General features: G+C 50.6%; 1 protein-coding gene across 1 annotated transcript in view; it reads right to left on the reverse strand.

Annotated features, from left to right (window-relative positions):
- Positions 1-383: 383 nt before the first annotated feature.
- Positions 384-27063, reverse strand: part of TMEM132E (transmembrane protein 132E) — a 70648-nt gene continuing 43968 nt past the window's right edge. Inside the window, exons 2-10 of the mRNA XM_006890911.1 lie at positions 13729-14186; positions 13259-13461; positions 10448-10594; positions 10034-10226; positions 9447-9590; positions 6675-6880; positions 4517-4805; positions 3592-3783; positions 384-2577 (exon numbers count right to left, since the gene is read on the reverse strand). Of these exons, the coding sequence (XP_006890973.1) occupies positions 1522-2577; positions 3592-3783; positions 4517-4805; positions 6675-6880; positions 9447-9590; positions 10034-10226; positions 10448-10594; positions 13259-13461; positions 13729-14186 (2888 nt within the window). The 3' untranslated portion in view covers positions 384-1521. The remainder of the gene's footprint in view (positions 2578-3591; positions 3784-4516; positions 4806-6674; positions 6881-9446; positions 9591-10033; positions 10227-10447; positions 10595-13258; positions 13462-13728; positions 14187-27063) is intronic.

Consider the following 27063-nt stretch of genomic DNA (forward strand, 5'->3'; position numbering starts at 1 on the left):
TCCTCCTTGAGCCAATCATTACAGACTCCGAGAGGAGGTGTTTCTTTTCTTTTTCTTTTTTTAAGTTTGGTTTTTTATTATTATTATTATTTTGCGTGCGTGTACCGTCAAATCAGATCTGACTGGTACAGGAGGATATTACGCCTCCTTCTCCGGCAGAGCATCTGGTGGATTCGAAAGGAGGTGTCTCTTTGTTAAGAGTACAGAGGGCCTAAGGGGACCGAAACCTTGAGGGAGGAAAAGCTGACCAAAGCTTGTTCCATTGCATTTCAGCCTGTCATTTAATGTGCTCTGTGTGTGCGTGCGCAGGTGTGTGCAAATGTATACATGATTCACATACACCTTTGTGCAAATAAAGAAAGCACAGAGCCGGTAGCCATGTGTACTGTCCGTTCTCTGGGAGCTGCTGCCCCCACCCCCAGTCTGGTTGCCTCCATTTATTTAAGAAAAATCCAACACAGTGGTGTGTAGAACCCGAGAGAAACTGAGCTGTGGGATGGGAGTTGGGGCAACGCCTGGGCTCCCTTTGGCCCTTGCCCACCCCAAGGTCCCTCAGAGCACTCCTTGGTGTCTTTCGTTCCCCTCCCATCAGATCCTCTTTTGTGGGGTGATGGGGCAGCTGTCTCCTCTGCCCCCCTGCGGAAGGCAGGAGAGGTCAGCAGAGTGGAAAGGTGGCTAAGGCTTGGTGTTCATCTTGCTGTGAGGTCAGCAGGAGGCACCCAGACCCTCTCCGAATCTGTCCAGACACTGGTGCTCTGGGGTGTGGCGCGGTCCCTGATGGACCCAGGCCTCCTTCCCTTTAGGACCCTGACTACAGCCCTTGGGACAGAGAAGTGAGTCCTGAGAACTCAGGATGGAGTCCAGCTTGGCCCTAAACTCCTCTTTAGAGTCAGCCGGCAGGTGCTGGGAAGGACCGGGGTGTGTGTGTGGGGAGCATGGGGATGTAACAGATGTTACAGTTGTCCCTCTACCTCCCCAAATGTTTCGTCCACAGTAAGATCCTTGGCAGGGCAGGCATCCGCCACCTCCCAACCCTGCAGGACAGAAATCCCTGAATATTGGTTTGAAAAAGTCTTTGTGCAGCCTGTGACACAAGACCCCCTCAGGTTCCCCCCCTCCCCGGCACAGGGGGAACAGGAAACATGAGAGGCAGGGGCAGGGGCACAGTGTGGGTCCGCCTCGCGCCAAGCTTGGCTTCCTCGCCTCACTCTGGGGGCAGGAGGATTGCCCAGGATGGAGGAGGTTTGGAAAAGGGTCCGAACAAGGGCTGGAGGTTTCCTTTTCATCCTTGCAAACTGCTGGAGGAAGGCGCCTCCGCCTGCAGGGGGCAGAAGAGGGCAACGGTGTGAGGCGGAACAAGCCACGAGGCGGCCCCACCCGGCACAGAGCAAAGCTGCAGGGCCCGGCCGTATAAAACCGGATTCCACCGGCCTGCACAGGCGTGACCCGAAGAGCTCCGACTCCATCGCACTCGGAGCAGCCCCACGTGGGGGGCTCCCCCCAGCCACCCTGATGGCGCGTCTACGCAATCTCTTTGATTCTGCGCATGTAGTTGTGCAGGTCCGGGGGCGGGGCGGGCCGCGTGGTGCTGGCCACGTCCGGGCAGCCCCAGCGCAGGTCCTCCTCATCCTCCTCGTCCTCCTCGCCGGCGGGCACCGAGTCATACGCCAGCTCCTCCGAGGGCAGCGTGGTGAAGGTGGTGAACTTGACCCGCTTGCGCTTGGAGGTGGGTGAGCTGGCGGGGTCCTCGGCCTGGTCCCGGGCCGAGCCGCCCGAGGAGCCGTCGCCGCGCCCGTGCACCTGGCTCTGCACGCTGGTCTGCGAGCTGCCGCTGCTGTGGTGGTCGCCGTGGCAGCAGGCGGGCACAGTCTCCAGCGGGTTGCCGGGGGGCGGCGAGAGCTCCCCTTGCACCCGCAGCGGCTGCCCGTTGCCCAGGAACACCCAGTGGTGCGAGTGGTCCATGCTGGTCTGGCCCTCGGGCGGGATGCGCTTGTGCCGGTAGCGCAGCACGAAGACAATACAGTTGATGAGGAAGACGAGGATGGCGAGGCAGAAGACGCCCAGCAGCGCGTACATGCCGATCTCCAGGTCTGTCAGCCCCCGTGGCATCTGCAGGAAGCCCGTGGGCAGCGGCAGGAAGTCTTCCGTGGGCAGGATGGCTGGGCTGGCCGTGCCCAGGCCCAGGCCCTCTGCAGGGGAAACCCCGGTGCCCGGTGGGCCTGCCCCTCTGGCCTCATCCTCGCCCCCGCCGGGTCCTGGCTGGCTAGGGCCCGGGTAGTCATAAGTGGGGTCCTCCTCATCCCGCCCAAAGTGGACCCGCAGGCCCACGGGCGTGGTGGCCAGCACGCTCTTGCGCTTGGTTTTTTGACAGCTCTCGGCGATGGTGAGTTCGGCGCGGAGCAGCTCCCCTGCACCCTCGGCCTCGGCCACCACCAGAGGGAAGGCGCGGTCCTGGGTCACCGTGGCCACATGCTCGTCCAGGCTGCTCACCAGCAGCCCGTAGTCCCGGGGGCTGTAGAGGGAGAGTGGGGCTGTGGTGCCATCGCTGTATGAGAGCCAGAGGCTCAGAAGGGCTTCCTGGAGGAAGAGGAGAAACAGGAGTTAGAGACCTAGTCTTGGCTGGCTTCCCACTGGATCCTGAGCGCAGGAAGGACAGATGAACTGGAAGGACAGATTGCACTTCCTGCTTTTCAGTGAACATACTTCTCTGCAAGGTGTGTGGAGGTTATGACATCTAGGCACACTAGCCCCAGAATTTCCTTCTTCACTTCAGCGCTCACCCTGATGAGCTGAAGGGAAGCTTTGCTTTCAGCCCTGCGGAAGGCTCTCCTTTGGCAGCACTGCTCCACTTCTCCATGCTTGGCTTTGAGATCACCCCTCATTAGATCTTTGGAGATTTGAGATTACATACCTCTACGCTCTACCTCATTTGCCTAAACTGGATAATTGCTCTCCTCTCAGATGGGGAAGGAGGGTCCAGAAGGTGACTGCCAGGGGGAGGGGTGTGGATGTCACAAAGTGAGTCAGTGACCAAGGACCCTTGTGTCCTGACTCCTGGCTCAGTGCTCAACGCCTGCCTTCTCACTTCCCAGGGCTCCCACCTGCCGTCTTTCCACCTTTGTCCTGTGGCCAGTGGCCATGGTGTACCAATAGTGTCTGTAGTTGGGACTCTGAGTGCCAGTGAGAGGGATCAGAGATGGTGGGCTCTCTGAAATCCAGGAGGGAGACCCTCGGTAGGAACATCTCAGGGTAACAAGCGCAGCAAGCAAGACTGTAGGCAGACTCCCAGTACAGATGGAGTGGGGACGGGGTGGGGCAGGTGTGCAGCCTAGAAAGCACAATTTGTTTGTTTTGTGTGCTGTTGAACCAGAACCAACCCATAGCTGATCCTCCAGCGGGTTTTCAGAGACAGTAAATTGCCCATCTGGACTTGAACCACGTGCCTTTCGGACTGCAGTGCAGCTTCTCACCACTAGACCACCAGATAGATCTTCTTTTATTGCGTAAAGCCCTAATTTGTGGGGCTCATAGGAGGGAAAACAGAGCCCCAAATCCTTCTACTCCCACCCTCTCTGGTTGGCAGGCTATTACCTGTTTAAGGAAGCTGAGAGTCTGCTGGGCGGCCGTGGTGGCCAGAATGGTGTGGCTGCTCCCAGGGCTGGGCCGCAGGGATAGAGCGAGGCTGGCCACCACCTGGGCCTGCAGCTGTGTGATGCTGACCTTCTCCTCTGTCACCGTCAGCAGTGTCTCCCCGAGCACAGCTTCTGTCAATGGAGACACCACCTGAGGCAGAGTGGAGAGAGGTAAGAGCGAGCCAGGAAAGCAGCTGCACCTCCCAGACACCAGGGAGGGATCCCAGGCCTGTGGGATGAGGAGCTCAGAGGAGTGGGGCAGGCTGGGGGGCAAGACTTCACATTCTATCTGAAACCAGGAATTAGGACCCAGCTATTCAAGGGCCAGGGAACCAGAGGAGCCAGCCAGACTTCAGGGGAGATGACAGCCCACTGTGGGGATAAAAAGCAATTGTCACTGAGCCTCGGGGTCAGAGAGATGAAAGGGAGCAGCGCACACTGTGGCAACTGGGAGCTTTAATGTCCGTGTAAAGGGGGCACCAATATTGACTCCAGTGATTGTTGCCAGGTGGGACTTGTGGTCTCAGTATTGCCAGATTGAATGTTTGTAGAAATTTGTAATAGGTATGCTTTTCAATATAAGGAACCTCCCAAGTTTTCAGGGTCGGCTCAATTATTTTACAGATGCCTGTAGGTTCCAGCCCAGGGGCTCCATTCACTATCTTAGATGTTTGGTTTTCATTCAGCTTGCTGAGCCCTCTCAAGTGTACCCCATCCTCTACCCACACTTGCTCTCAAAGAGGTCTAAAGTGTGTTTTGAGGAAGGTGGCATTGCTCTCAAAGACTGAGACTCTGGGGACTCTGAGGAACACCAGTGTTCTGGTACTGCGTGTGACCAGGACTCCCAGGCGCTGTCCTTGGTGCTGGAGCAGAGCTGTGCCTACCTTGAAGGGAGTGGTGCCTGGCTCCAGGCCTGCCAGGGTGCTGCTGTCCACCATGTGTGCCACTCGAGGGTCGCCCACTCGCATGAATTCGCTGACCAGGTCAGTGACCTCCACCAGCCAGTCTGGGCCCAGCATGGTGACCACCTGGTCTGTGCCCTCAGACGATGTCGTGTGGAATTGAGTGAAGACCTGCAGCGTGGCATGCTGGTACTGCAGAGTGCAGCCCCGGCTCGTGCTCTGCCGTCTCTCCTCCTCCTCCTCTTCCTCCTCTTCATTCTCCCGGGCTGACCTGGGCAGGGAGGAACGGACTCAGAGCTGGCAGGGTCGAAGGTTTCTCTCCCTAGCTGGAACCTGAACAGTTTCCTTCTCCTTGGTCCTGCTGGCTTCTCCCCAGCTACGCATGGCTGGAAGCTCTGCAGAGTGAAGCCTCCTCATTATTTCCTTCCTCTGCCTGTGCCAGACCTGTCCTGACCCCCCCAGGTCGCCTTCCTGCCTCTGCTGTGCCTAACCCAGGTCAGGTGTAAGTTGCTAACAAGTACCATCTCTCCATCACTGCGCATGCGCTGCGCTGTGTAAGCCTTAAACCAGAGGGAGGGCAATCCTTCTTATCTCTGAGCCAGAAAGCTTAGCTGAATCGGGTCCTGCAGTTGTGTGGAAAGCAGAATTTGTAGGCAATGCACTTGGATATTTATCTGTGGAGATTTCCAAGCAAAGTGCTAAAGATGCACCCTGGTTTCTTCTTGCTTCTTAGAGTAAAATGCAAGAAGAAAGGGAGAAATTGAGGGGAAAGTGCTTAGCCAAAAGGAGCCAGGATTTGATGATTTGGGAAATTCTCAGCCTATTTAGATTGCAAAAGATGATAAAAGTTAGGGGATGTACTGTCGGGGAAGTACTCTAAAAGGAAAGACGAGTGTGGCAGGTCAGCTTTTGCTTATACTTCAGCTGGATGGAGATGTCAGACGTTAGCTAATTCAGTTCTCACAACTATCCTAGGAAGTGAGTGCTTTATGCTCATTTTACAGATGAGCACACTAACGCGCAGAGAGGCTATGTCAGTATCCCACTTGGATACAGCTAGCCAGTAGCAGTTAGGATTAGAGCACAAGTTTTGGCCTTTGGAGTCCACTAGAGTATCACTACTGCAAGTGCATGGACATCATGTGGGAGCTGGCCAGATGTGCGGCATCTGCCCCAGAGCCACCGCATCTGAACCTGCCTTTTCAATAAGATTCCCAGGTGATGTGTGCATGCTGAGGTTTTGAGAGGCTCTGGTCTACCCCACCTTACTTTTCCAAATCTCTGTTGAATTGATGCACGCACCAACCTCACTTGGCTGCCTGTCTGTCTTGCCACCTGCTTCTCTCTCCAGCCAGGCCCCCTTCTGCTCTCAGCTGCCTGCTTGCTACTTTCCCTCTCTTCCCGGCTAGGCTCAGCTCTCCAGCTGCTCTGAGTGGGTGAGTGGAATGCAGTGGGCTGTATTCCAGCAAGGAAGCCTCGCTGTGCATCACTGGGCACCTGGAATTATGTACACATGAGTGGGTCCCTGGGGTACACGTGTGATCTGTGTTGGTGTCTGGCCTGACAGTCTGACTGTTCTCTCCCCTTGGCTCCCCGTCCAGTCCATGCTACCAGTCCTCTAAGGTTTCACAAGTTCTTGGGTGATACACACAATTAAACCACTTAGCTGCTAACAAAGAGGTTGGAGGTTCTGGTCCACTCAGAGGTCCCCAAAAGAAAGTCCTGGCAAACTGCTGCCAGAAAACCAGCCACTGAAAACCTCTGTGCATCACAGCTCTCTTCTGACATATGTGGAGTCACCTTGAGTTGGAATTGATTCGATGGTTTTTGGTTTTTTGTTTAACACATAGCTCAAGAGTCACCTCTTTCAGGAAGCCTGCCTTGACTTCTGGAGGCGGGAATGGTTCACTTCTTTGTGGCTCTCGTTTCTGTGAACACAGGACTCCCTTTCCATGCTGGGCCAAGAGTTTGGCTGCTCAGGCCCTGTTAACCTCATCTCTCTGTCTTAAGTCCCTACCAGTGCCCAGTAGTTGCTCAATAACTGACCTGTGGACTGCCGACTAGGGCCTTATGCACACACGCAGATCAGACTGCTGAGCTGTGTTCACTCACGCGTCTCCCATGCTCCCTGTGAGTGTACCTCCAGTCGGGGAGGATAGGTACCCTCCAGCCCTTCACTTGGCTGAGGCGGGCGTCCGAGAGTTCGATGTGCAGAGGCAGCTTGGGCACCCAGACCGTCATCTCCAGAGGTGCCTGGAGGACATCATAGCGGAAGGTGACCCTGGCGTTCATGGACCCTCGGGACTCCTTTCCACTCACAAACACATAGTCACAGCTGCTGGACACCTGGGGAAGGGGAGGGACAGTGGGCTTGTATTACTCCACAGGTTTTCTTATGGGCAGTGCTGGGGACTTCATTTAAACAGGCAGAGCCAGAAAGGGGTGACAATCGGGAGGGAGATGGCCCCTAATTCCTCTGGCAGACATCGGCTTCAGTGTTTCCCTTTCTGCTTCCCTCCCATCTCTCTAAAAGACTGTCTCTCAGTGGCCATTGCATTGGCTTTTCTTTTTTTTAATTAAGATTTTAATGCAAGGTTATAGAGAACTTGGATGTTCATTCATTCATTCTTGCATTTTCCTCTCTGCCCACACCTCCAGTTTGCTTTTCTCTTTGAAAAAAAATTCTTTCATTGTTGTACAGACACCCCCCTGCCAGTCCACTTTACTGTACATTGGCTTTTCATTCTCTGACGTAGAGCCAGAGTACAAATGTTTTCACCAGAAGTTGCTTCTGACTTGCCAGACTACCGGGCAAGCTCTCCCTCCAGGGGTCTGAAAGGGAGAGGCCTCTGCAACCAGGAGGAGTGGGCTTCCCTGAGCAGGTTCCACTCAGTGGGAGGATGGAGGTGAAAGGTAGGGAGGGATGTGGTCCCTTCATGTCCCCTTGGGCAGAGCTGCCCCAGAACAGCAGGCAACCAGTTAAGTCCAGGTTAGGGGGTAGCTCTAGCCAAGTGTGGGGTGAGGGGCAGGAGAGAGGAGAAAACTGAGCCACATAAGCCCAAGCACAACCAACTGACAGCTACCACCAGTGAATGTGGCATTTGCGTATCCCCGTGGAAACCAGAACGCCTTGCTGCAGGTTCCCTGGATGGACACATGCCTCTGAACATGCCTTGGTGGACATCTGTGTCTGCTGACTCACTGAGGTGGCCCTGCCAGTACTTGCCCTTCCCCCTAACCTGCATGGACTGGCTGGTGCATGCCCATGTGAGGTCTTTGTGTTGACGGGCTGTGCAGTCCATGTGCTGATAATACACCAGTGGCCCTGGGGGCAGGGAAGGTGCTGGGACACTGGGTCATCTACAGAGTGAGGCCCTGACCTGTTCCACATCTGTGAGGGCCCTTCATCATCTCAGAGGGATGGGTGGAGGGAATGGGAACGGTATCCTTGCCAGAAAGACTTGTTTTCCATTTCAGAAGGCACAGAATTCCATCTGAAGGCTGGCACATTCCATTTATAATGTTGGCAAACTCCATAAAGCATTGGACTGTATTTCTCTCAGGATGGTAACACATTCCATTTAGCATCGCCACCGATTCCCTTTGATATCTGAGTCATTGTGACTTTGTATTGTTTTGCTCTGGGTTGGAGAAGGGAGACAGGGTGGCCAGGAAAGGGGCTACCACTTCAGATCCCTGAGCGCAGGCCTGTATCTCCAGGTTCCAGCCGCGAGCAAGGGAAAGGGTGAGGTCCGGCACCTGCTCTGAAGGGGGCAGTGGGGTATATAAGGAACCAGCTTTAGGTTCACATGAAGGACACTGTTCCTGGATCAAGGATGGGTGAAATTACACTTGTATTTCCCAGACCCAGAGAAAGTCAAGAGACCCAGCATGGTGGGAATGAGAGTCCAATGGACAGGGGGGACAAGGACTCCCACACCCACCACCTCCCACTCTCCTGCAGCTGAACTGTGCATAAGAACAAGGAATCGATTATCTCATCCTGCTCCTTGACTGGGGTCTGCTGGAGGCTACCAGCAGACAAAACAGCTTTTCCATCCCACAGGTACCCAGGGCTGAACTTCCTCATACTGCGGTTCATTTTACTGCCGACTGTTCCTAGATCATCATGGGCCACTATGTAAAGCAGAGGAAGCACCCAAGGGCTGCTGGATGAGTGTGGAGACCCCCAGAGGGACCCAGGGCTTGAGGGGGGCTTCACTGTTGGGCAGAACTGCAGGAGTTGTAACAACTGGAACGTGCTCTTCTAACATCACCTCCAGTCCTGGCCTGAGCCACATGCTTCCTGAGGCTCCCTCAGTGTGGTCTCCCCAGTTCAGTCACTATCCCCTTGGGTTCTGAGCATGTCTTTAAAAGGTGCATGCCCCTCACCTGTCCCCTTGCTGGTCCAGAGTCTCTCACCCAGCAGGTGCTCATTCATCCCTTGCTGGATGGAGTTCTGGAATGGTTGACATTGCTTATTGCTAACCAAAGATTAGTGATCCCCAGAGGCCCCTCAGAGGAAAGGCCTGAGAATCCTTGTCTGAAAAATCAGCCAATGAAAAGCCACAGGACACTTCTATTCTGACATATTCGGGATTGCCGTGAGCTGGAATAAACTATGCAACTACTGCCTTCTCCCCGCTGGCCTCCCCAACAGTCTCTCCCATTCCTCCAGGAAGCCCTCCAGGGCTGGCAGGAACAGTACCCACAGCTTTCTCTCACTTCACCTAGGCTGAACTCAAGATGCCCACAGTTACTCTTTGTCCATCTCATCCCTCCCTCCCCATCTCTTTCTTACCTAACCAGGGGAGCTTCCCAGGATGTGAATTCCCCTCTGGTATGGGGTTCCATCTCTTACTGGAGGTCAGAGACTTCCTATCCCCAAGGGCACTGCCTCCAGGAAGCCCACCTTGATGATGTCCTCATTGTCAGACTCGCATTCCACAAGGGCAGAGACGTCCAGGACCAGGCCAGTCACTTCAATGGCAATGACCTTGACAGGGATGGCCACTGTCCGGCCTGTCAGGATGGCTGTGTTGATGATCTCTGTGTCCTGTGAGAAGGGTGGAAGTTGGGGTCACAGTCCTCTGTTCTCTGGAACATGCTGGCCAAGACCCTGACTTCAGGATGTTCCCTCCTCGGGTGCAGGTCTTACCCACCAATATTCTTTCTCTCTTGCGTGTGCACGCATACACACACACACACATAGGGACACATGCTTACTTGATTTCTTGCTCTTGCTTAGCTGACCTGGTCACCCAGACTCTGAGCACCCTTCAGAGTCCACTCACTACTTCCATTCTGCCGCCTATCTTATGTCAAAAACTTGCTGTGTCCTCAGGACTCACTAACATCCAACACATTTACCTACAGCCATTCAAGGAGCCCTGGGCTTGTCCCATGCTGCCCGGCCATTTGGAGTGCTCTAGGCATAGCACATGCGCAGGTGCACCATCCCTGACCCCCTCTCCCATCCACATGCACATACGTGCTCACCATGGCCAGGGGCAGGATGGCTTGCACGTCTCTCTGGATGACCGTGAGCTCAGTGACAGCCCGCTCTAGATCCGGGAGGGCGCCGTGGCCACGGTAGTCGATGTGCCACATGATCCTCCGCTTGACCGACTGGCTGGTGAAGTTCTCCATCTCAAAGTCCAGCTGCAGGATCTCCAGGGGTCCCTGGCCCTCCCTGTTGGGGTGGTGAGGGTCGGTAGCAGGTAGAGGGAGAAGGAGAGCTGTGTTTGAATGTCTGGGAGAAGGCTCAGGCCCTCAGTGGGGACCCCTTCTCACCTTGGCAACCTTTCTGGCTGGGCTCCTTGGAGTTTTTTTCCAACTACCTTCAGCAAGAACCCCCACCTTTCTCAAGTGCCTATCCTGAAAAGAGGTGGGCATGGGCGCCATCAGGCTCACCTGGGAGGCAGAGGTGTGCCCGGAGCCCAGGCCACATCCACAGTGGCTGTGGAGTGCTTTGCCCCAGTCAGCAGCTCTGAGGTCACGTGCCACTGGCCACTCCGTGACTTGGTGCCAAGAAGGGTCACCCCCTTCTTGGCCTTCACCCTGAGGACAAATGAGGAAGAAGAAGTAGAATATCAGAGTAAGGCCTGGCTGGCCAGCATCCCTAGATTGGGGTTGGGTATAAGGGGATCTGGTTAACAAGGTGATCCTGAGTTCTAGACTCAATGACTAGAGTCCAGGGAATCTGGTAACATGCAGCTTAAGCTTATGACCCTCAGCGGAAATTACAAGATGCCCAGTGGAAATTCCAACACATGGATTTGAGCCCAGTCCCTGCAAATCTTTTTAGTAATTTCTATATGTGTATCTTAGTGACAGAGAACTCATCACTTCTACACACATCCTATTCCATGTCCAGAAGGCCTCTCTTTTTGTATTTAGCAGACATACAAGCCTTGGTGTCATAGTGCGTAATGCATTGGAATACTAGCCAAAAGGTCAGCCGTTTGAATCCACCAGCTCCTTTTGGGAAAAGGAGGTACAGTTTCCTCCCATAAAGATTTACAGCCTCTGAACCCTGACAGCAGAATTTGAGTGGTGACAGCTGTAGATCTTCTGAGAAGAGAGAACTCGTTTGCTCAAGTCCATATAAATGGAGACAGTTCTTCAGGTCACTGGGGTCCTGGGAGCCTTCTCTTCTCCAGGTATCAAATCTCCAGTTCCTACAGCTGTGGCTTCACGTCACCTTATATCCGGGCCAGTCTCCTTGGGACACTCTGCATACACTAAGTATCTTGTCCGATGTTACCACCACACTCAATAGAACTCTAATTAACACTGACTGAAGTAGGATTATGGTGTGGAGGTGAAACACTCAGCTGCTAACTAAAGCGTGGATAGTTTTACAACATTGATAGGTTGAACCCACCAATTGCTCCAGATGGAACAGTCTGCCTTAGAAGCTGATGGAGGGGTTCTACTCAGCCCGATAAGATCACTATGATTCTAATTAATGGCAATGATATTATTTTTGGAACTCACTGCTGTCAAGTTGGCTCTGGTCAATTTTAACAGGAGGAGATGGCCTAGGGCCTGGAAGGTGTGAATCACCTACATGTGCAGGCTTTAGTTAACAGCACACTTTGCTACAGACATACCACTAGAGAATTTCCCTTGATTTGGAAAACAGAGAGAATCACCACCTCTTTACTGCTATATGCTCCACTATTATTTTTTTAATGCTCCACTTTTGATGTAGCACAAGATATCTGATGATGGATTTAACTCATATTCCCATTCAGGCATCCATTATTAAATCAGGGATAAACCTTTCCAGGGCTGTTTGGACTATAAGGTGCATCTGCTGTCAGGGACCTCTCCAAGTGCTGAAGAGCAACAATGTCAGTCTAGAGGCTAACATGCACCAGATTTAGGCCATGGCCTTCTCAATCACCTGCTGCCCATTAGAGAGCTGAACAATGACTAAGGATGACAGAAGAATGATTGATACCTTTGAGTTGTGGTGCTAGAGAAGAGTGTTAAATACTCTATGGACTGGCAAAAGAACAAACAGGCTTGTACTGGAGAGGCTTGATACCAAGTTGCTCCTTGGAGGCAAGGTTTTTGAAGCTCCAGCTCACATGCTGTAGGCATGTTGCCAGGAATGACCAGTCCTTGGAGAAGAGCATCATGCTTAGAAGGGTAGAGGGACAGCCCAGGAGAGGAAGACCTTGGATGGATTGACACAGTAATTAGGGTAATGGGGGTAGGTATGTCTGAGACAGTGAGACTGGCTCAGGATAGGACAGGTTTCAGAGCTATTTTGTATAAGGTCGCTATGAGTCACATATGACTCAATAGCATATAACAACAACAACTTAGAAGAGAAGACAGTATTAATCAAAGCAAGTGGAAGCCAAAGGTGATGTTTCAGGGCCTGTGCACAGTGCCCGAAGGCAAGGCCTTTTTTATGTTTCCAGAGTCACCAGCACAGCTCAAAGCACAGGGTCCTATAATGAGATATTACTAGGTTTTGTAAGGATAGGATATAAATGAAGGTATTTCTGAATTCAAGAAGTATATCCTGCTCAGCATTTAGAAAGAAAATGGGGCGGAGGGCATTTCTTCCAGCTCTAGGATTTGGGGCAAATATTCTAACATTTGTGCATATTCCTGCTTACTTTATAGCTCCCAATCATGAAGTTCCTCTCTGATCTCTATTCTCCTCATTTGTAAAATGGAATCATTACAGTGACGAAAGTCTAAGGGTCCTTTACAGCTCCCCAGTTCTATCATTCCAGATATGAGGATGGCTCAGAATAGGGTAAGGTCCAGATCTCTTTTTCACAGGGTTGCTATGACTCTTAGAGGACTGGAAATGCATGCTTGTTAAAACCGACATGGCCCTCTTTACCATGATGGCCAGCCTCTGAGGTATGAAGTTGTTGTGTGCTGTTGAGTTGGAAGGAACTCATAGCTGACCTTCAAGCAGGTTTTCAGAGGCTGGGAGGAGAAAGCCCATCTTCGGTCTCTTGGAGAAACTGGTGGGTTTGAACTGCATACCTTTGGGTTGGCAGCACAATCCCTTACCATAGTCCACCGGGTAGGAAATTTTGCTGCATCAGACTGGTAAGAACACTGAACAGCCAGGCTCAAGTAAGGAAGGTGTCTTCCTGAGGTTGTACAACTAGGTCAGGGTGCGAGACACATAGGTGTGGAAGACCATCTCCAAAGGGTGAGAGACATGCATTAGGGCTCGCTCCCTACCTCAGTGTGAAATGCTCCACGCTGGGGCTGGAGGGAGAGGAGGAGTTGGGGGCCAGGTAGAGGAAGATGCTGAGCACCTCCCCGGGTTTGAGGGGCCGGTCGGGCAGACGGATCATCAGGTTGCTGTCCAGCCGGTGCTCCTGCAGGGTCCTCCTGGGGGGCGGGCGGAACAGGCTGATGCTCCCGATGCGTAGCAAGGGGTGCTGGGTGGGGCTCTCTGCCCGGGCCCCCGCCCCAGGCCCGGCTCCCCGGCGGGTGCCCCCACAGCCCCCGGAAGCATCTGGTGCATGGAGGGTGTAGTAGAGCTCGGCCTGCTGGCTCTCCCCTGATGCCTCGGGCTCCAGCCCGTCCGGGGCTTTGCGGCGTGTGGGGGGCGCGGCCGGGGCAGGGGGTCCGAACCAGGCCAGGGGCAGCTCTGCGCGCACCAGACAGGTGGCCAGTCCTCCACTGAGGCGACAGGAGCTCTTGACTTCCCGGGCATCCCGGAAGGCGTGCAGGCGGACACAGGGCAATCGCTCGGTGACACCGAAGTCGTCCCAGTCCCTGCCGGCCACGTAGAACAGCACCTGGGCCACGGGCTGCGAGGAGGGCACGCGGGCGCGCACGATGAAGGCGCGCACCTTCCAGTTGACCGTCAGGCGCTCGGGGATGTCCAGGGTGCTGGACGGCTGCAGGAGCTCCCGTGCCACCACCTGGCTGGTGCTGAAGGGTCCCAGGGACACGTTGAGCACCGGGAGCTCCTTGGTCTGGAACACCACGAAGGGCTCAGAGCGCTGCAGGGAGCCGTTGGCTACCGTGGGTGGCAGGGGCCTGACCTCCCGCAGGAAGAAGGCCAGTCTCGTGTGTGACAGGCGGTAGCTGACAGGTAGCACTGGGCTGGCCTGTGGCCCTGGTGGGCTGGGGCTGGCGGGGTGGGAGCGGCTGGAGGCTGAAGAGAGAGCAAAGAAGCCCACAGTGATCAGAAGATGCCCACGCACAGACCCCCGAGCCTGCCAGCCTCCGTACTTCCCACCCTCAGGAAACACTATCCCCTTGCCAAGCTGGGAATGGCACCAGCTTCCCATTCCTGCGGGATGGGGCCTTGGAACTAGGTTGCCTTGCCTGCCAGCCTTTCCCTAACCCTTCCTGGTGTGTGTGCTGGCCTTACACCTACTTCCTTTCCTGCTCTTGGAAACTGAAGTAAAGCCAGCACAATTGCAAAGCCTTGTAAGGCATTTACAAGGTCCTATCCCCCCGGGTTCTCATCCAGTATGAAAATCCTTGCCACCTCAAAGTGCTGCTGTGAGCACATCACAAACAGTGTGCAGAGTGCTGGGGACACAACATGGCCCCATGTGACCCCAAGGAAGTGTTACCCCTTAATAAATCTCTGCACCCTGCATGAGCCCTGCACTTGGCACAGATGGTGTATCTTCAGAGCTTTCCTCTGAGGCAATTAGGGCCATGACCTCCATCTATTCAACCAGTATTCTGCCCACGACTTTTATTTTCCAAGTGCCCATTCTATATCTTTCAGGAAAAAGGAACTAAGGTTTTGGATGCTGAAGCAACACATGGAAGGAAGGGGCCAGTGACAGGATTTTAATCTGGGAACCTGGACAGATTGAAACCCTTTATTTCCGTACCCGTTTAAGAATTAAGGTGGGCATGAATCAAGCCATGAGCTTTTCTTTTTCAGTTGCTTCGTATGCATATGAAAGTTGGACACTGAATAAGGAAGACCAAAGAATTAATGCCTTTTTTGACGTGTAGCGCTGATGAAGAGTGCTGACTGTCCCACAGACCATCAAAAGTACAAATATAGCTAGCTGCCTTGGAGGAAGTGTAACCAGGGTGCTCCCTAGACGCAGGCCTGGTGAGGCTTCATCTCACATATTTTGGGCATGTTGTCAGCAGAGGCTGGCCCTTGGAAAAAGATACCATGCCCGGTTGGAAGTAGGGGGTCAGTGAAAGAGAGAAAGATCCTCAACGAACTGGATAGACAACAGTGATTGCAATAATGGGCTTGAATGTATCAGAGGTTATGAGGATGGGCAGGATAGGACAAGATTTCAATCTACTGTTCATAGAGTTGCTGTGAATTGTAGTCAATTTCACGGCACTTAACAACAAGCTGCCTGCAGATGGTGCTGGGCCCCCTTGAGCCATAGCTTTCCCCCCACTTCCTCTCCACACCCCCTCTTCTCAGTCTCCTGACGCCAAATGTGGGCCTCTGGTTTGATGCTCTCTCCTATCAGCTGTTTGTCCCCACCCACCCCAGAAGCAGCCAATTTTAGTAGTTCTACCTCCTGGCTCTCCAGTGAGCCCTGGGTTGTCCCCTTTCCTCCGTGCTAGGCTCTGCCCCATGGCCTCACTCCTGTAGCTATAGCAATATAGGACCTCTTAACTGGGCTCTCACTTGTCTACCTTATCCCATTCCCTTGTGTCCCTTTCCCCAGCAGTCCTTCTTTCAGACACTAGTAGAGAACAAGAATCCACGTTGTAGAACCGACATCTGAGATTCAGTTCTGGATCTCCCAGTGGGCTCTCTGAGCCACATTCCTCCGGGTTAAATGCAGACTGAAACTTATGCTGACCTCACAGAATGTTGTCATTTGATTGAGGAGACACTTGACAGACTGTGCCTCCGGAGAGAGACTCCTAGTCAGCACCATACTAATTATTTGCAGCTGGTGGTAGGAGTTGCTAACCAAAAGGTCAATGGTTTGAGTTCACTAGCCATTCTGTGGGAGAAGATATCTGCTAATTGTCCCCTGTAAACATTCCAGGACAAAACGAACTACTTGCAAATGGATTTTGACTCATCCTCATAAAGAAATATTTTATACTGATTTGCTTACAAAGTTTATATACATTGTTTTTCACATTATCTTCATTCACATTGTGTTTCATACAATCACTCCCATTCATTTTATTTTATAAATCGATACTGAACTATGCCCACCATTTCCCTATCTTTCCAGATCCTGCCAGATCTTTCCTATTTCCTTTACTCACCCATCCTCTACCCATCAAATTGTATGACCCTATGATCTCCCCTCTGCTCACTGTCATCCCTCTGCTCCTACCCCTCTCCCTCCTTGGATCCTCATACCTGTTGTACTAGATATCTTCCTACAATAATGGTCTTATACAGTATTTGTCCTTATGAGACTGAGTTAGATCACTCTGCATAACGCTCTCCAGTCCCTTCCAAATTCTGTACTAATTTTTGAAAAAGTTGCTCCTGAATGTTAGAGCATTCCATCGTGTGAAGGTACCATAAGTTTTCAATCCATTCGATTGTGGTTGGACATATGGGCTGTTTCCATGTTCCTGCGATGGTGTGTAACGCTACTATGAAAATTCCAAGGCTACAAATTTTAAGGAAGTAGATTGTCACACCTGTCCCCTGCCCCAAGTGGTTGGTGGGTCAGCAGTTAGTTGAGTGCTTTGGCCACTATGCTACCAGGGTTCCCATCTCAAAACATTCCAGCCCCAGAAACCCACGGATGTAGTTGTGTCTTAGAGAGCTTTATGAACTGGAACTGACATGATGGCACACAGCAAAAACAACAACACAAAACCCTGACTTTCACATCCACAACCAATTCCATCTAAATGCACTGAGCTAAAAATTCCCTGCTCTTCAGGCCCCAGTGTCTATTTCTCATTTTAAAAATATCTGTAGTTTCATCTCCTCATTTCAAAAATGGAGGAATGGGGATGGCGTGTGACCCAAGCTGTGACAAGTTGTTCAGTGAGATGTGGCACCTGATCTCAACACTATCCTGATCAGCCCTCAGGACCATCTAAGGAAGCTGCCAGACCTCAGTCCCTTAACCGCCAGACGTCCTGCCCCTGGCACCTGCCTGTCTTCCCATCATTCCTGGGAGAACACACTCCTAGTCCACCCTTCCCCACTAGATGGGCTGCATCCTGCATAAAACCTTGACTGATGATGGGGCTGAGGTGGCCAGCAGATTCGAAGATGAGATTGGGATGTCTGGAGAGATGGAGAGAAGCTTTCTGGCTGGTCCCCAAGTCCCCAGACCACAGGAAGCCCGGGAGTCTCGGAGGGCATGTCCCCTCCTGCGCTGGAGAGCTTGGTCCCAGGTGTGTGTGTGTGTATATATATATATATATATATATATATATAGGCATTCAGGGTAATGGCCTGAGCCTCAGGATATAGCAACCACCAACTGTTTTGGAAGACAAGAAGCAAGCAAACAGACCAAGGTTTGGGGGAAACTCAAGTTCAAGGCATTCTCTCCATCCCAGACTCATTGGGCAAGCTGCATCTCATTTGCAGGCCTTGATGTCCACCAGTAACACTGAGGTGGTGACCTCATCCCACCCACCTCACAAGGATGTCGAGACCACTGAAAGCAAGTTCTGTGAACTGCCCAGCGGCCCGGTGGGGCATTGCTGTATGGGGTGCAGATGTCTAGGGCTGGTGAGTCCTGGGGTAGTGACTAGAGGGGCTGCTGTGCTATCCCTTGGGGACAGAGAAGGGCAGCTGTGGTCAGTGAGCTGTAAGTGCTCCAGGCCCAGGGTGGCTGGGATGGAGGGAATGTAGAAGGTCAGAACCACTGACCCTGCACTCACTTATCCAGCCCCAGGGGACCCCAGAGGCTGATAAGTGGCACTTAGTTCCTTTCGGTCCTCACTGTCCCAATCCCACACTGACCATCTGGACCCCTTCAAGGCACAGTGGCCCAGCAGAGGCCACCAGATGGATTCAGAAGGGCAGGAAGGAAGGGATTAAGAGGCGTGTTTGCACCCACCCTCCACTAGACAAGTGGTAGGGAGCTGGTCTGGCAAAATCAACACACTGGGAGCATTTGAACCATCTTTGCTGCTCCTTAAAAATGTCGAGAAACTAATTTTTCTGCTACAGGACCTTAGCATCTGCCATTTTCTGTGCCTGGAACATTCTCCCCTTGACATTCACGTCGTTCTCTCTGAGTATCTCTTTCTTCCTAGTCTTTGTTCAGAAATGTCCTCTGTGATCATCCCATCAAAAATAACACCCTTCTCTTGCCACCAGCAATAAGGAAAACCAAAGAAGTACTGGTGCCTCTGAATTGTGGTGTTGGAGAAGAGCATTGAATATCCCAGCCTGTAAAAAGGACAAGTTTGTCTCAGGTGAAGTGCAACCAGCGTGCTCCTTCGGATGATGAGACCCATATACTTTGGGCATGTTGTCAGGAGAGGCCTGTCGTTGGAAAAAGGCTTGTACCTGGAAAAGTAGAGGATTAATGAGAGTCAAAGAGATGGACTGATACAGATGGACTGCAACAATAGACTTGAGCATGGCCCAGATAGTGAGGATGCAGAATCAGGTAAGCTTTCAATCTGTGGTCACAGGGTCGCTGTGAGTCGGAGTTGATCTGAAGTCATCAGAAGCAAGGATGGTGAGGCTTCGTCTCATGTACTCTGGACATGTTAGGAGAGGCTGTTCCTTGGAAAGGGACATCACACTTGGAAAGGTGGAGGGTCAGTGAAGGAGGGGAAGACCCTTCTCCAGGCACATTGACGCAGTGACTGCAGCAATGGGCTCAATTGTCTCAGAGAGGATAAGGATGGCTCAGGATAGGACAGGATTCACATCTGCTGTTCAGAGGGTTGCGATGAGTCATACTCAACTCAACATCACTTAACAAGAACGGTGACTCACCATCTGCCCTTGACCTCTGGATCGCCTTTCCTTTTTTATTATCACATAGTTCTCATCATCACTCAGCTCTATCATGTGTGTGTGTGTGTGTGTGTATGTGGTTCCTGTCAATGACCACTGAAGCTCTGTGGGGCAGTGGTGTGTCTTTGTTCCTGGTCGTTCCTAGTGCTTAGAACAGAGCCTCACGCATCGTGGGCCCTCAGCACACTTGCTGAATGGATGAAATGACCTGAATGAACTGCTCAACACTAATGGGCTGCTACAAGGGTAATGAGTTCCCCGTCAGTGAGGTATCCTAGAGGGGACTGGACAGTCACTGGGGGGAGTGGGCATGTGGGCATGGGACTAGGGGCTCTTGACTCTTCTCAGCAACAGTGCAGATAAAAAAAATAGTTTCTTCAGAAAAGAGGAAGTAACTTGTCTAAGAAAACAGCTAGCATTCGGGGTAGGGGGAAGGGAGCAGAAAGGGTGCTGTCAGGATAGTACAATTTTCGTATATATGTTGGTGTGATGCTCCTCCCATGCCCAGCTCAAACATCACCTCCTCCTTGAAGTCCTTCTGGTACCCTCCACTCTCCCAGGCTGACTTTCCATCTCTGTTACTGCTCTGCTCTTCTCACTTGATTCGGGACTTGGCCCTGGGATAAGATGTTTCTACAGATGCTCCCATGGTTCTCAGGACACCAGCCCATGTGCCCTTTCACCTGCGCAGAGCCCCTGAAGCCATCTCCAACAGTAGAATGACAGACACGAGTTCACATTTTTCTTTCCAACTGGACAAAGATGGGTGGACACTGTGTTTGAAGGGGCTTTGCACAGCACAAGGACTGCCTTGCAAGCACATTAGGTGCTTGATACTTGTCAGTTTTACTCCTTCTGAGGCTGGGACTTGTTGGTATAGTGGTTAAATGTGTGGCTGCTGAGCTAAAGGTTGGCAGTTTGAACCTATTAGTTTTTCTATGGGAGAAAGATATTGCAGTCGGCTTCCATTATAAAAATCCGCTCCCCTCCTCTCACCTTAGGCTAGGCCTAGGTGTCTGGGAGCACCATAGGGGTCCATAGCCAGCCCTCCTATTCTTATTTAAGACATCTGGGCTGGGGTGCAGGTGCCTCTGGCCATCTTCTTGCTTCTAATTAAGATCAGATGCTTCCCGCTTCTACCTCTAATTGTACCCAAATTAAAATTAATCGCTTGCAAATCAAGGGGAAAAATGTCATTAGCTTTGGTGAGTTTACAGGTAGAAGGGCACAGTGGGGGCATGACAGCAGGGACCAGGGGTAGGCTGGACAGCACCGGAAGGGGCGTGGCCGGCTCACCTTTCCATGCGTGTGTGCTGTGGGGCCGTGCCTGGGGACCCTCCAGCACAGCGCTCCTGAACTTGCCTGGAAAGAATACTCAGTTGGAACAAACAAAATAACCAATCAGATTTGAGAACCAGCCCCAGGCTTGCACTGTCAGAATTTTGGGGCTGAACCTGAAATCTGTCTGTCTGTTTATTCAGCATTCCAGGTGTTGTGAGCATCACAGTTTGGGGAAACACAGTGCTAATGTTGGGAGATTTTGAAGGGGGTTGTAACGAGGTCGTAAGGTCAGGGGAACTGATGGTTAATGACAGACACCTTAGAGCTTGGACCTGAGTCTAGCACCAGGCTATTAGTGGTGTTGAGACAGCTCTGGTGTACAGCGAGCTCATGCACCAGAATTCAGTGCCGCGCAGCTCTTCGCCATCCTGGGGTCCTTGCGTCCATTACTGGTGAGGTGGCTTCTCATCTAGCACCACCTCAGACAGTATTTTGCTGTGATCCGTGTGGAATGCTGGTGGCTTAGTGGTAAGAAGGTGCTCTGTGCCAGCAGTTCAAATCCACCAGCTGCTCTGTGGGACAAACATGTGCAGTCTCCTCTCACCCAGTTTCCAGCCTCTGAAAACTCTGTGGTGGGTTGAGTATGAATGGGTTTTGACCCAATGGTCCACACCACCACCACATGATGTTCAGTGGCTGCATCGTAAAGCTAGAACTCGAGGCCTTTCTTCTTAGTGGGCCTTCATCTAGAAGTGTTGCTGACACCTGTCCACTTTGAATGACCTTGCTACTATTTGCAATACTGGTGGCATAGCGGCCAGCATCATGGCCACATGCAAATCACCACAATACGACAAATTAACAGGCGAGTGGCAGATTTAGCACACGTTCCTGTGGGCTCAGCTCTGGCTCACAGTGACCTTACGTACAATGGAATGAATACCCATCCTTTTTTTTTATTTTATCTTAATAATTTTAATGAACCTTTACAGAGATTTTGGATTTCCATTCATTCATTGTTGCACTTTTCTCCCTGCCCAGCCCTTCCCTCCCCCACCCCAGTTCGCTCCTCTCTTTGAAAAGTAAAAGAAAAATTCTTTCTTTGGTATACAATCCCCCTGCACCCCTCCCACCGTCCCGAGTACACTCCACTATGCAACCTTAATTGTGGACTCTTGTGATAACTATAATACCCTATCATATATCACTTTTAGATTATTCTCCCCCTCTTCTGTTTCAATCCAGTATACACAATTTATCCAGTTTTTCTCAGTCTTACCCCAACCCTGGTATCAGTCCCATTTTACAGCAGTGGCACCATGCAGTATTTATCCTTTTGTGACTGAGAAATTTCACTCAGCATAAGGTCCTCCAGGGTCACCCATTTTGAATAATATTGCATGAGTTCCTTGTTTTTCAATGCAGCGTAGTATTCCATTGTGCGAATATACCACAGCTTCTCTATCCATTCGTTTGTTGATGGGCACCTGGGTTGTTTCCAATTCTTCGCTATTGTGAACAAAGCCGTGATAAACATGGGAGTGCATACCCTTGCCCCTTCTTACGCCATCTTTACAGCTGCCTCTGTGCTTAAACAAATCACTGCAGAGACTGTCAGTCTATCTCTCTGAGGGTCCCTCCTCTCCTTGGCGGACTCTCCACTTTTGCAAGCACAACTGGAAACAGTCCTTTTGTACGGATCAGCCCCTCCTGATTAACATGCCCAAAGTTGGTGAGACTAACTCTCACCATCCGAACATCTAAGGAGCATTCTGATCGTGCTTCTTAGAAGGCACATTTGTTTGTTCTTTTGGACATCCATTCAACAGTCTTCACCAAAACCACAAAGACATTAATTCTTTGGTATTCATGATTCACTGCCCTACTCTACTGTATGTTGCTGTTGTGAAGTGCTGTTGAGTCACTTGCAACTCACTGTGGCCCTACGTACAAAAGCTCTGAATCCTGCTCCATCCTGTGCCTGCCTGACTGTCTCTGACACACGTACCCCCATTACCCCACTCACTGAGTCAATCCATCTCATTGAGGGTCTTCCTCTCTTGCACCATCCCTCCACCTTCCCAAGCATGATGTTCCTCTCTTAAGGACTCTTTCCTCCTTGCAACATGCCCAAATATGCCAGACGAAGTTTAAAAATCCTTGTCTCCAAAAAGGAGCCCGGCTTCACCCTCTCCTGGATGAACTTGTTTGTTCTCCTAGCAACTCATGATATATTCAACACTCTTCTCCAGCATCACAGCTCAAAGGCATCAATTCTCCTTCTATCATTCCTGATCGTTCATATGTTGTTGTTGTTGATTGCCTTTGAGTAGAGCACGGCTCATGGTGACCCTATGAACAAAAAGCCTGAAGCCCCTTTACAACTATCAACATTTACTAAAGTTCATAGAGTTTCTGGAGGCATGTTGTTTAGGAAGTGGTACAAATGTGTCTTTGTCAGATCCAGAAATGGGTGATGAATGAATGACTGAGTGAGTAAACCGATAGCAAAAAACAAAAGCTGTGGTTAATGTAGTTGGGGAGTCTCAGGAACCATGGTGCCCATGATCAAGAGGCCAGTGATGGGCTGTAGACCAAGGGACCCTTTCTTAGCCCAGAGCTCTTGGAAGTGGAGTGGAGGAAAGCCCCTTCATGGGGAAGCTGCCCTGCCTAGGGGCGCTGTGGTGGAGCGAGCTGACAGGTCTGCAGAGGATTCTCTATTGGACCTATAAGGAGGAGGGCTGCCTGGCCCCTAGCATTCCCTACTCAGCTAACAAGTGGATCTGGTCTAGTGCAAGCAAGCCATGTCGGCTCTCTGGGCCCTATTTCTCCACCTGTCAAGGAGGGAGTTACTAGTCAACAATATATCAACCAGTCACGTGGATGAAAACCCAAAGTCTTGAAATCCACCCCCCCCTCAAAGTACTGATATCTGAGAAACTATGGTACATTCACACAACGGAATACTATGTAGCACTCAGGAGCAATGATTTTATAAATCACCAGATAACTTGGGAGGGACTAGAGAGCATTGTGCTGAGTGAACTACCTCAGTCCCATAAGGACAAATACAGTAGAAAAATCATTACTGTAGAATAAGATCCAAAGGGAGGGGGGCAGATGAGTGAGGATGCGTGGGGAGTGGCGTGTGGTTAATCACAGGCTCACACAATTTGATGGGTGAAGGAAATGGGAAAGATTTGGTGTGAAAACAATGCATAAGGGCTTTGTAAATAAACCAGTATTTTTTTAAAGGGACTAATACCCCATATTCCAAACTCAACTCATTGCCAGGGAGTCAGATCTGACTCATAGGGACCCTCCAATTGGGTCTCTGAGGCTATAAAACTTATAACATAAGAGATTGCCTGTCTTTCTCTACAGAATTACTCGCGGACTCAAACTACTTAAGATATGGTCTTTTTTTTTCTTTTTCTTTCTTTCTTTCTTTTTAACAGTGTAACACTCTACGGAGCAGGCCACCTGAGCTTTCAAACCCAGTGTTAGCAGGAGTTTAAGAAATGGGGCATTCACACGCTATGCTGTTGGAGGGCAAACTGCAAGCAAGCTTTCCAGAAAGCAATTTCAAACTGTTTTAAAGGTCTTAACGCTGTTCATGCTCCTTGATCCTGTAACTCCCCCTTTGGGAATCTATCCTAAAAACATACGGAGAAATCTGCTCAAAGATTTACTTAGATGTTCATTGCAAGGCTGCATCTGTTAGTAAAAGGAAAAATGAGAAACAACCCAGATATCCAAAAGAAGGGGACAAGAAGGCAAATGAAATATCCTAAAAAAAAAAAATTAGAAAGAACCTAACTAGCCAAAAGAAGGGGTCACATTAGGGCAAATGCATAAGAATAGATATTCATAGTCATCACAAATGAAGTGTAAAAAAAAATTACCTGCATGGGGAAATGCTCATAAAATAGTGGGAACGGAACTAAGCAGGGTGTCAAATTAGCTATAGGCTGATACCAATTTTATATAGAGATATGTAGACACTGGGGGGAATACATCAAAATGCTAATGACGTTATCTCTAGGGGGTGAGGATTATGGGTGACTGTTATTTTTTACTTTGTGCTTTTATGTATTTTCCAGTTGTCTGCCGTGAACATGCATTGCTTGTAAAATGAGAAAGAAAACAATAAATGTCATCAAAATGAAGGAAAGTATTTGAAGCTGTTCCAAGAATAATAATAATTACTATAAAGACGAAATAAATAAGAAGGGGGGAGAAAGAACAAAGAACCTGGGTGGTTTGGGAGCCACACAAGCTCACAGTCCACTCCCAGTTCTCTCACTTTCTGGCCCTGAGACCTTGGGCAAGTTACTTAACCTTTCTGAGCTCAATTCAATAGGGCTGTAAAATGAGGCTCCCAGAACCTGCTTCACAGAACTGACGTGATTAAACATGGAAATTGTTTTCCTGGTACAGAGTAGAAGCTCTGTAATCGCCCCTCCTTCTCCCTTCTCTTTAAGTCAGTCCCAAGTTCTAAGAAAATAATGCTATGCAGTTATTCGGACCTGCCTTTCTCTAGCACTTAGTGCATTTGTTTGGTTCACAGAAGATTTTGTGTTAACATCTGCTTAGTTCAGAACTTGGAACTGTTTGTTCTCTGTTCAGTTATGGTTGATGAAGCAAAACCAGAATGGACCCAAACTTATAAAATGTGTAATGGTGACAAGAATGGGGAAGATTATGGATCTAGCAGAAATAAAAAAGGTGTGTGCATGTCCATATGTTGCATTGTAATCAAACCTCTTGAATGATAAAGTGAGAAATAGTAGTGTCCGGCTCAAAGATGGCGGCCAACTGCACAATTCCAGCAATAACCTGCTCTTCTGAATCAAGTTCCTTAAAGGATTCACTCTGTCTCTTTAGAGTCTCCCATTTCAGGATTTCAAACAGTAATTTTATCTGTTTTGGCTATTGTTTCACTTCATCCAAATTTCAAAACTCTGGGACAGTTTTGATTGATTTGCTTAGCCATCTGAACTGGTTCACAGACCTGGATTAGTTAAACTGGACAGGTGCAGAGATGACAGAGAAATGAAGCAGTGTCCCAAGGCCTTGAAAGTCATACCAGGGAAGGAGTTGCAGGCCCTGGAATGCAGCCCAGGAAGCTCCACCACTGACCTGCTGTGTGACCTGGGCCCGTCCCTCCTCCCTCCTGGGCCTCAGTTTTCTCATTTGTGAAAAGAGATATGGCAAGAATCATGTCTTCTGAGACCCTGGTGGGTTCTGGCCAGGCAGGGGTTAGCTGAGAAAAGAGGAAGGTGGTGGGTAGACCTTTGGGTACCAATCCAGCCTTCCTCACCCACCAGGTTAGAGCCTCCATGAAATACTGAAAGTTTGTCTCCTGTATGAAACACCCAGCTCAGAGAGCACGCAGAGGCTACTCCAGTCTCACACCTCTCATCAACCTGGGCACCCAGTTCTGCCTGCAGGGGGCATCTGTGATGACAGATACCATGTGACTGGGCTGCATGTCCCCACTCAAGGCTGGAGCTGCAGTAAACCCAGTAGAGGCAAGAGAGCTTGTGCCTCCCTGTGGTCTGGGGGCCCATATCACCTCCACGCCGAGCCCCTCACCCTCTCTCCTCCGACAATACTCCTTTCCGAAGCAACATATACCTTAAGGCTGCAGATCATAATTCCATGACCAGCCAGGAGGACCCCCAGTGCAGGGCCATCTCCCCATCATTAGCTGAAGGCTATGTTTCCTCTGCACCCTGCGTCCCCAATACTAAGGGCTACTGTGTGCTTGTAGCCTGGGTGGAGGTCCAGGATGTGTGTAATAACTAACTTCTAGTAAAGGGAGTTTGGTGGCCTAGTGGTAAGAAGCTGCCCTGTAATCATGACGGCACATGGTTCAAATCCACCTACTTCTCCATGGGAGAAGGATGGGCAATTTCCTCCTGTGTGATTAACTGCCTTTGAAAACCCGCTGCAGCATCAGCTATGTGTTGGTTCCAACTCGACAGTATACAACGACGACAACAAAAAGTATGCGTCCTCTGAATCAACAACCTGAGTTATTCAGATGTCACAACTTTGCTCCCTGAGGTGAGGAGGACCTGAAGTGCTTGCTGCAGAGGATCAAGGACTATAGCCTTCAATATGGATTGCATCTCAACATCAAGAAAACAAAAATCCTCACCACTGGGCCAGCAGACAACATCATGATAGATAAAAGAAAAGACTGAACTTGTCAACGAATTTTGTCTTACTTGGATCCTTAATCAATACCCTTATACTAGCAGGCAGGAGATTGAGAGATGTGCAGCACCGGCAGTCTCCTGTCAGAGATCTCGCTAAAGTCCTGAAGAGCAATGGTGTCAGCTTAAAGACCAAGGTGCGCCTATTTCAAGCCACAGTCTTTCTAATCACCTGCTATGCATCTGACAGCTGGACAATGAATAAGGATGGCAGGAGAACAGTCGATGTGTTGGAGTTATGGTGTTGGAGAAGAGTGCTGAATAGCCCAAGGACTGCCAGAAGAACAAACAGGTAGGTCTTAGAGAAAGGGCAACCAGGATGTTCCTTGGAGGTAAAGATGGTGCAGCTTTGGCTCATGTATCTGGGACATGTTAGGAGAGGCTATTCCCTGGAAAGGGACATTGTGCTTGGAAAGGGGGGGTCTTCAAAGGAGAGGAAGATCCTCAGTGAGAGAGACTGATGCGGTATCTGTGGCAATGGACTCAAATGTGTCGAGGACGATAAGGATGACTCAGGCTAGGATAGTTCTCCGATCTTTTGCTCATAGAGTCACCACGAATCATACCTGATTCAATTGCACTTAACAATAGAACAACAGTATATGTCCAGGGAGCTC

The sequence above is a fragment of the Elephantulus edwardii genome, unplaced genomic scaffold (genome assembly GCF_000299155.1).
Source record: "Elephantulus edwardii isolate Elephantulus edwardi_28Jun2011 unplaced genomic scaffold, EleEdw1.0 scaffold00094, whole genome shotgun sequence".
Lineage (NCBI taxonomy): Eukaryota > Metazoa > Chordata > Mammalia > Macroscelidea > Macroscelididae > Elephantulus > Elephantulus edwardii.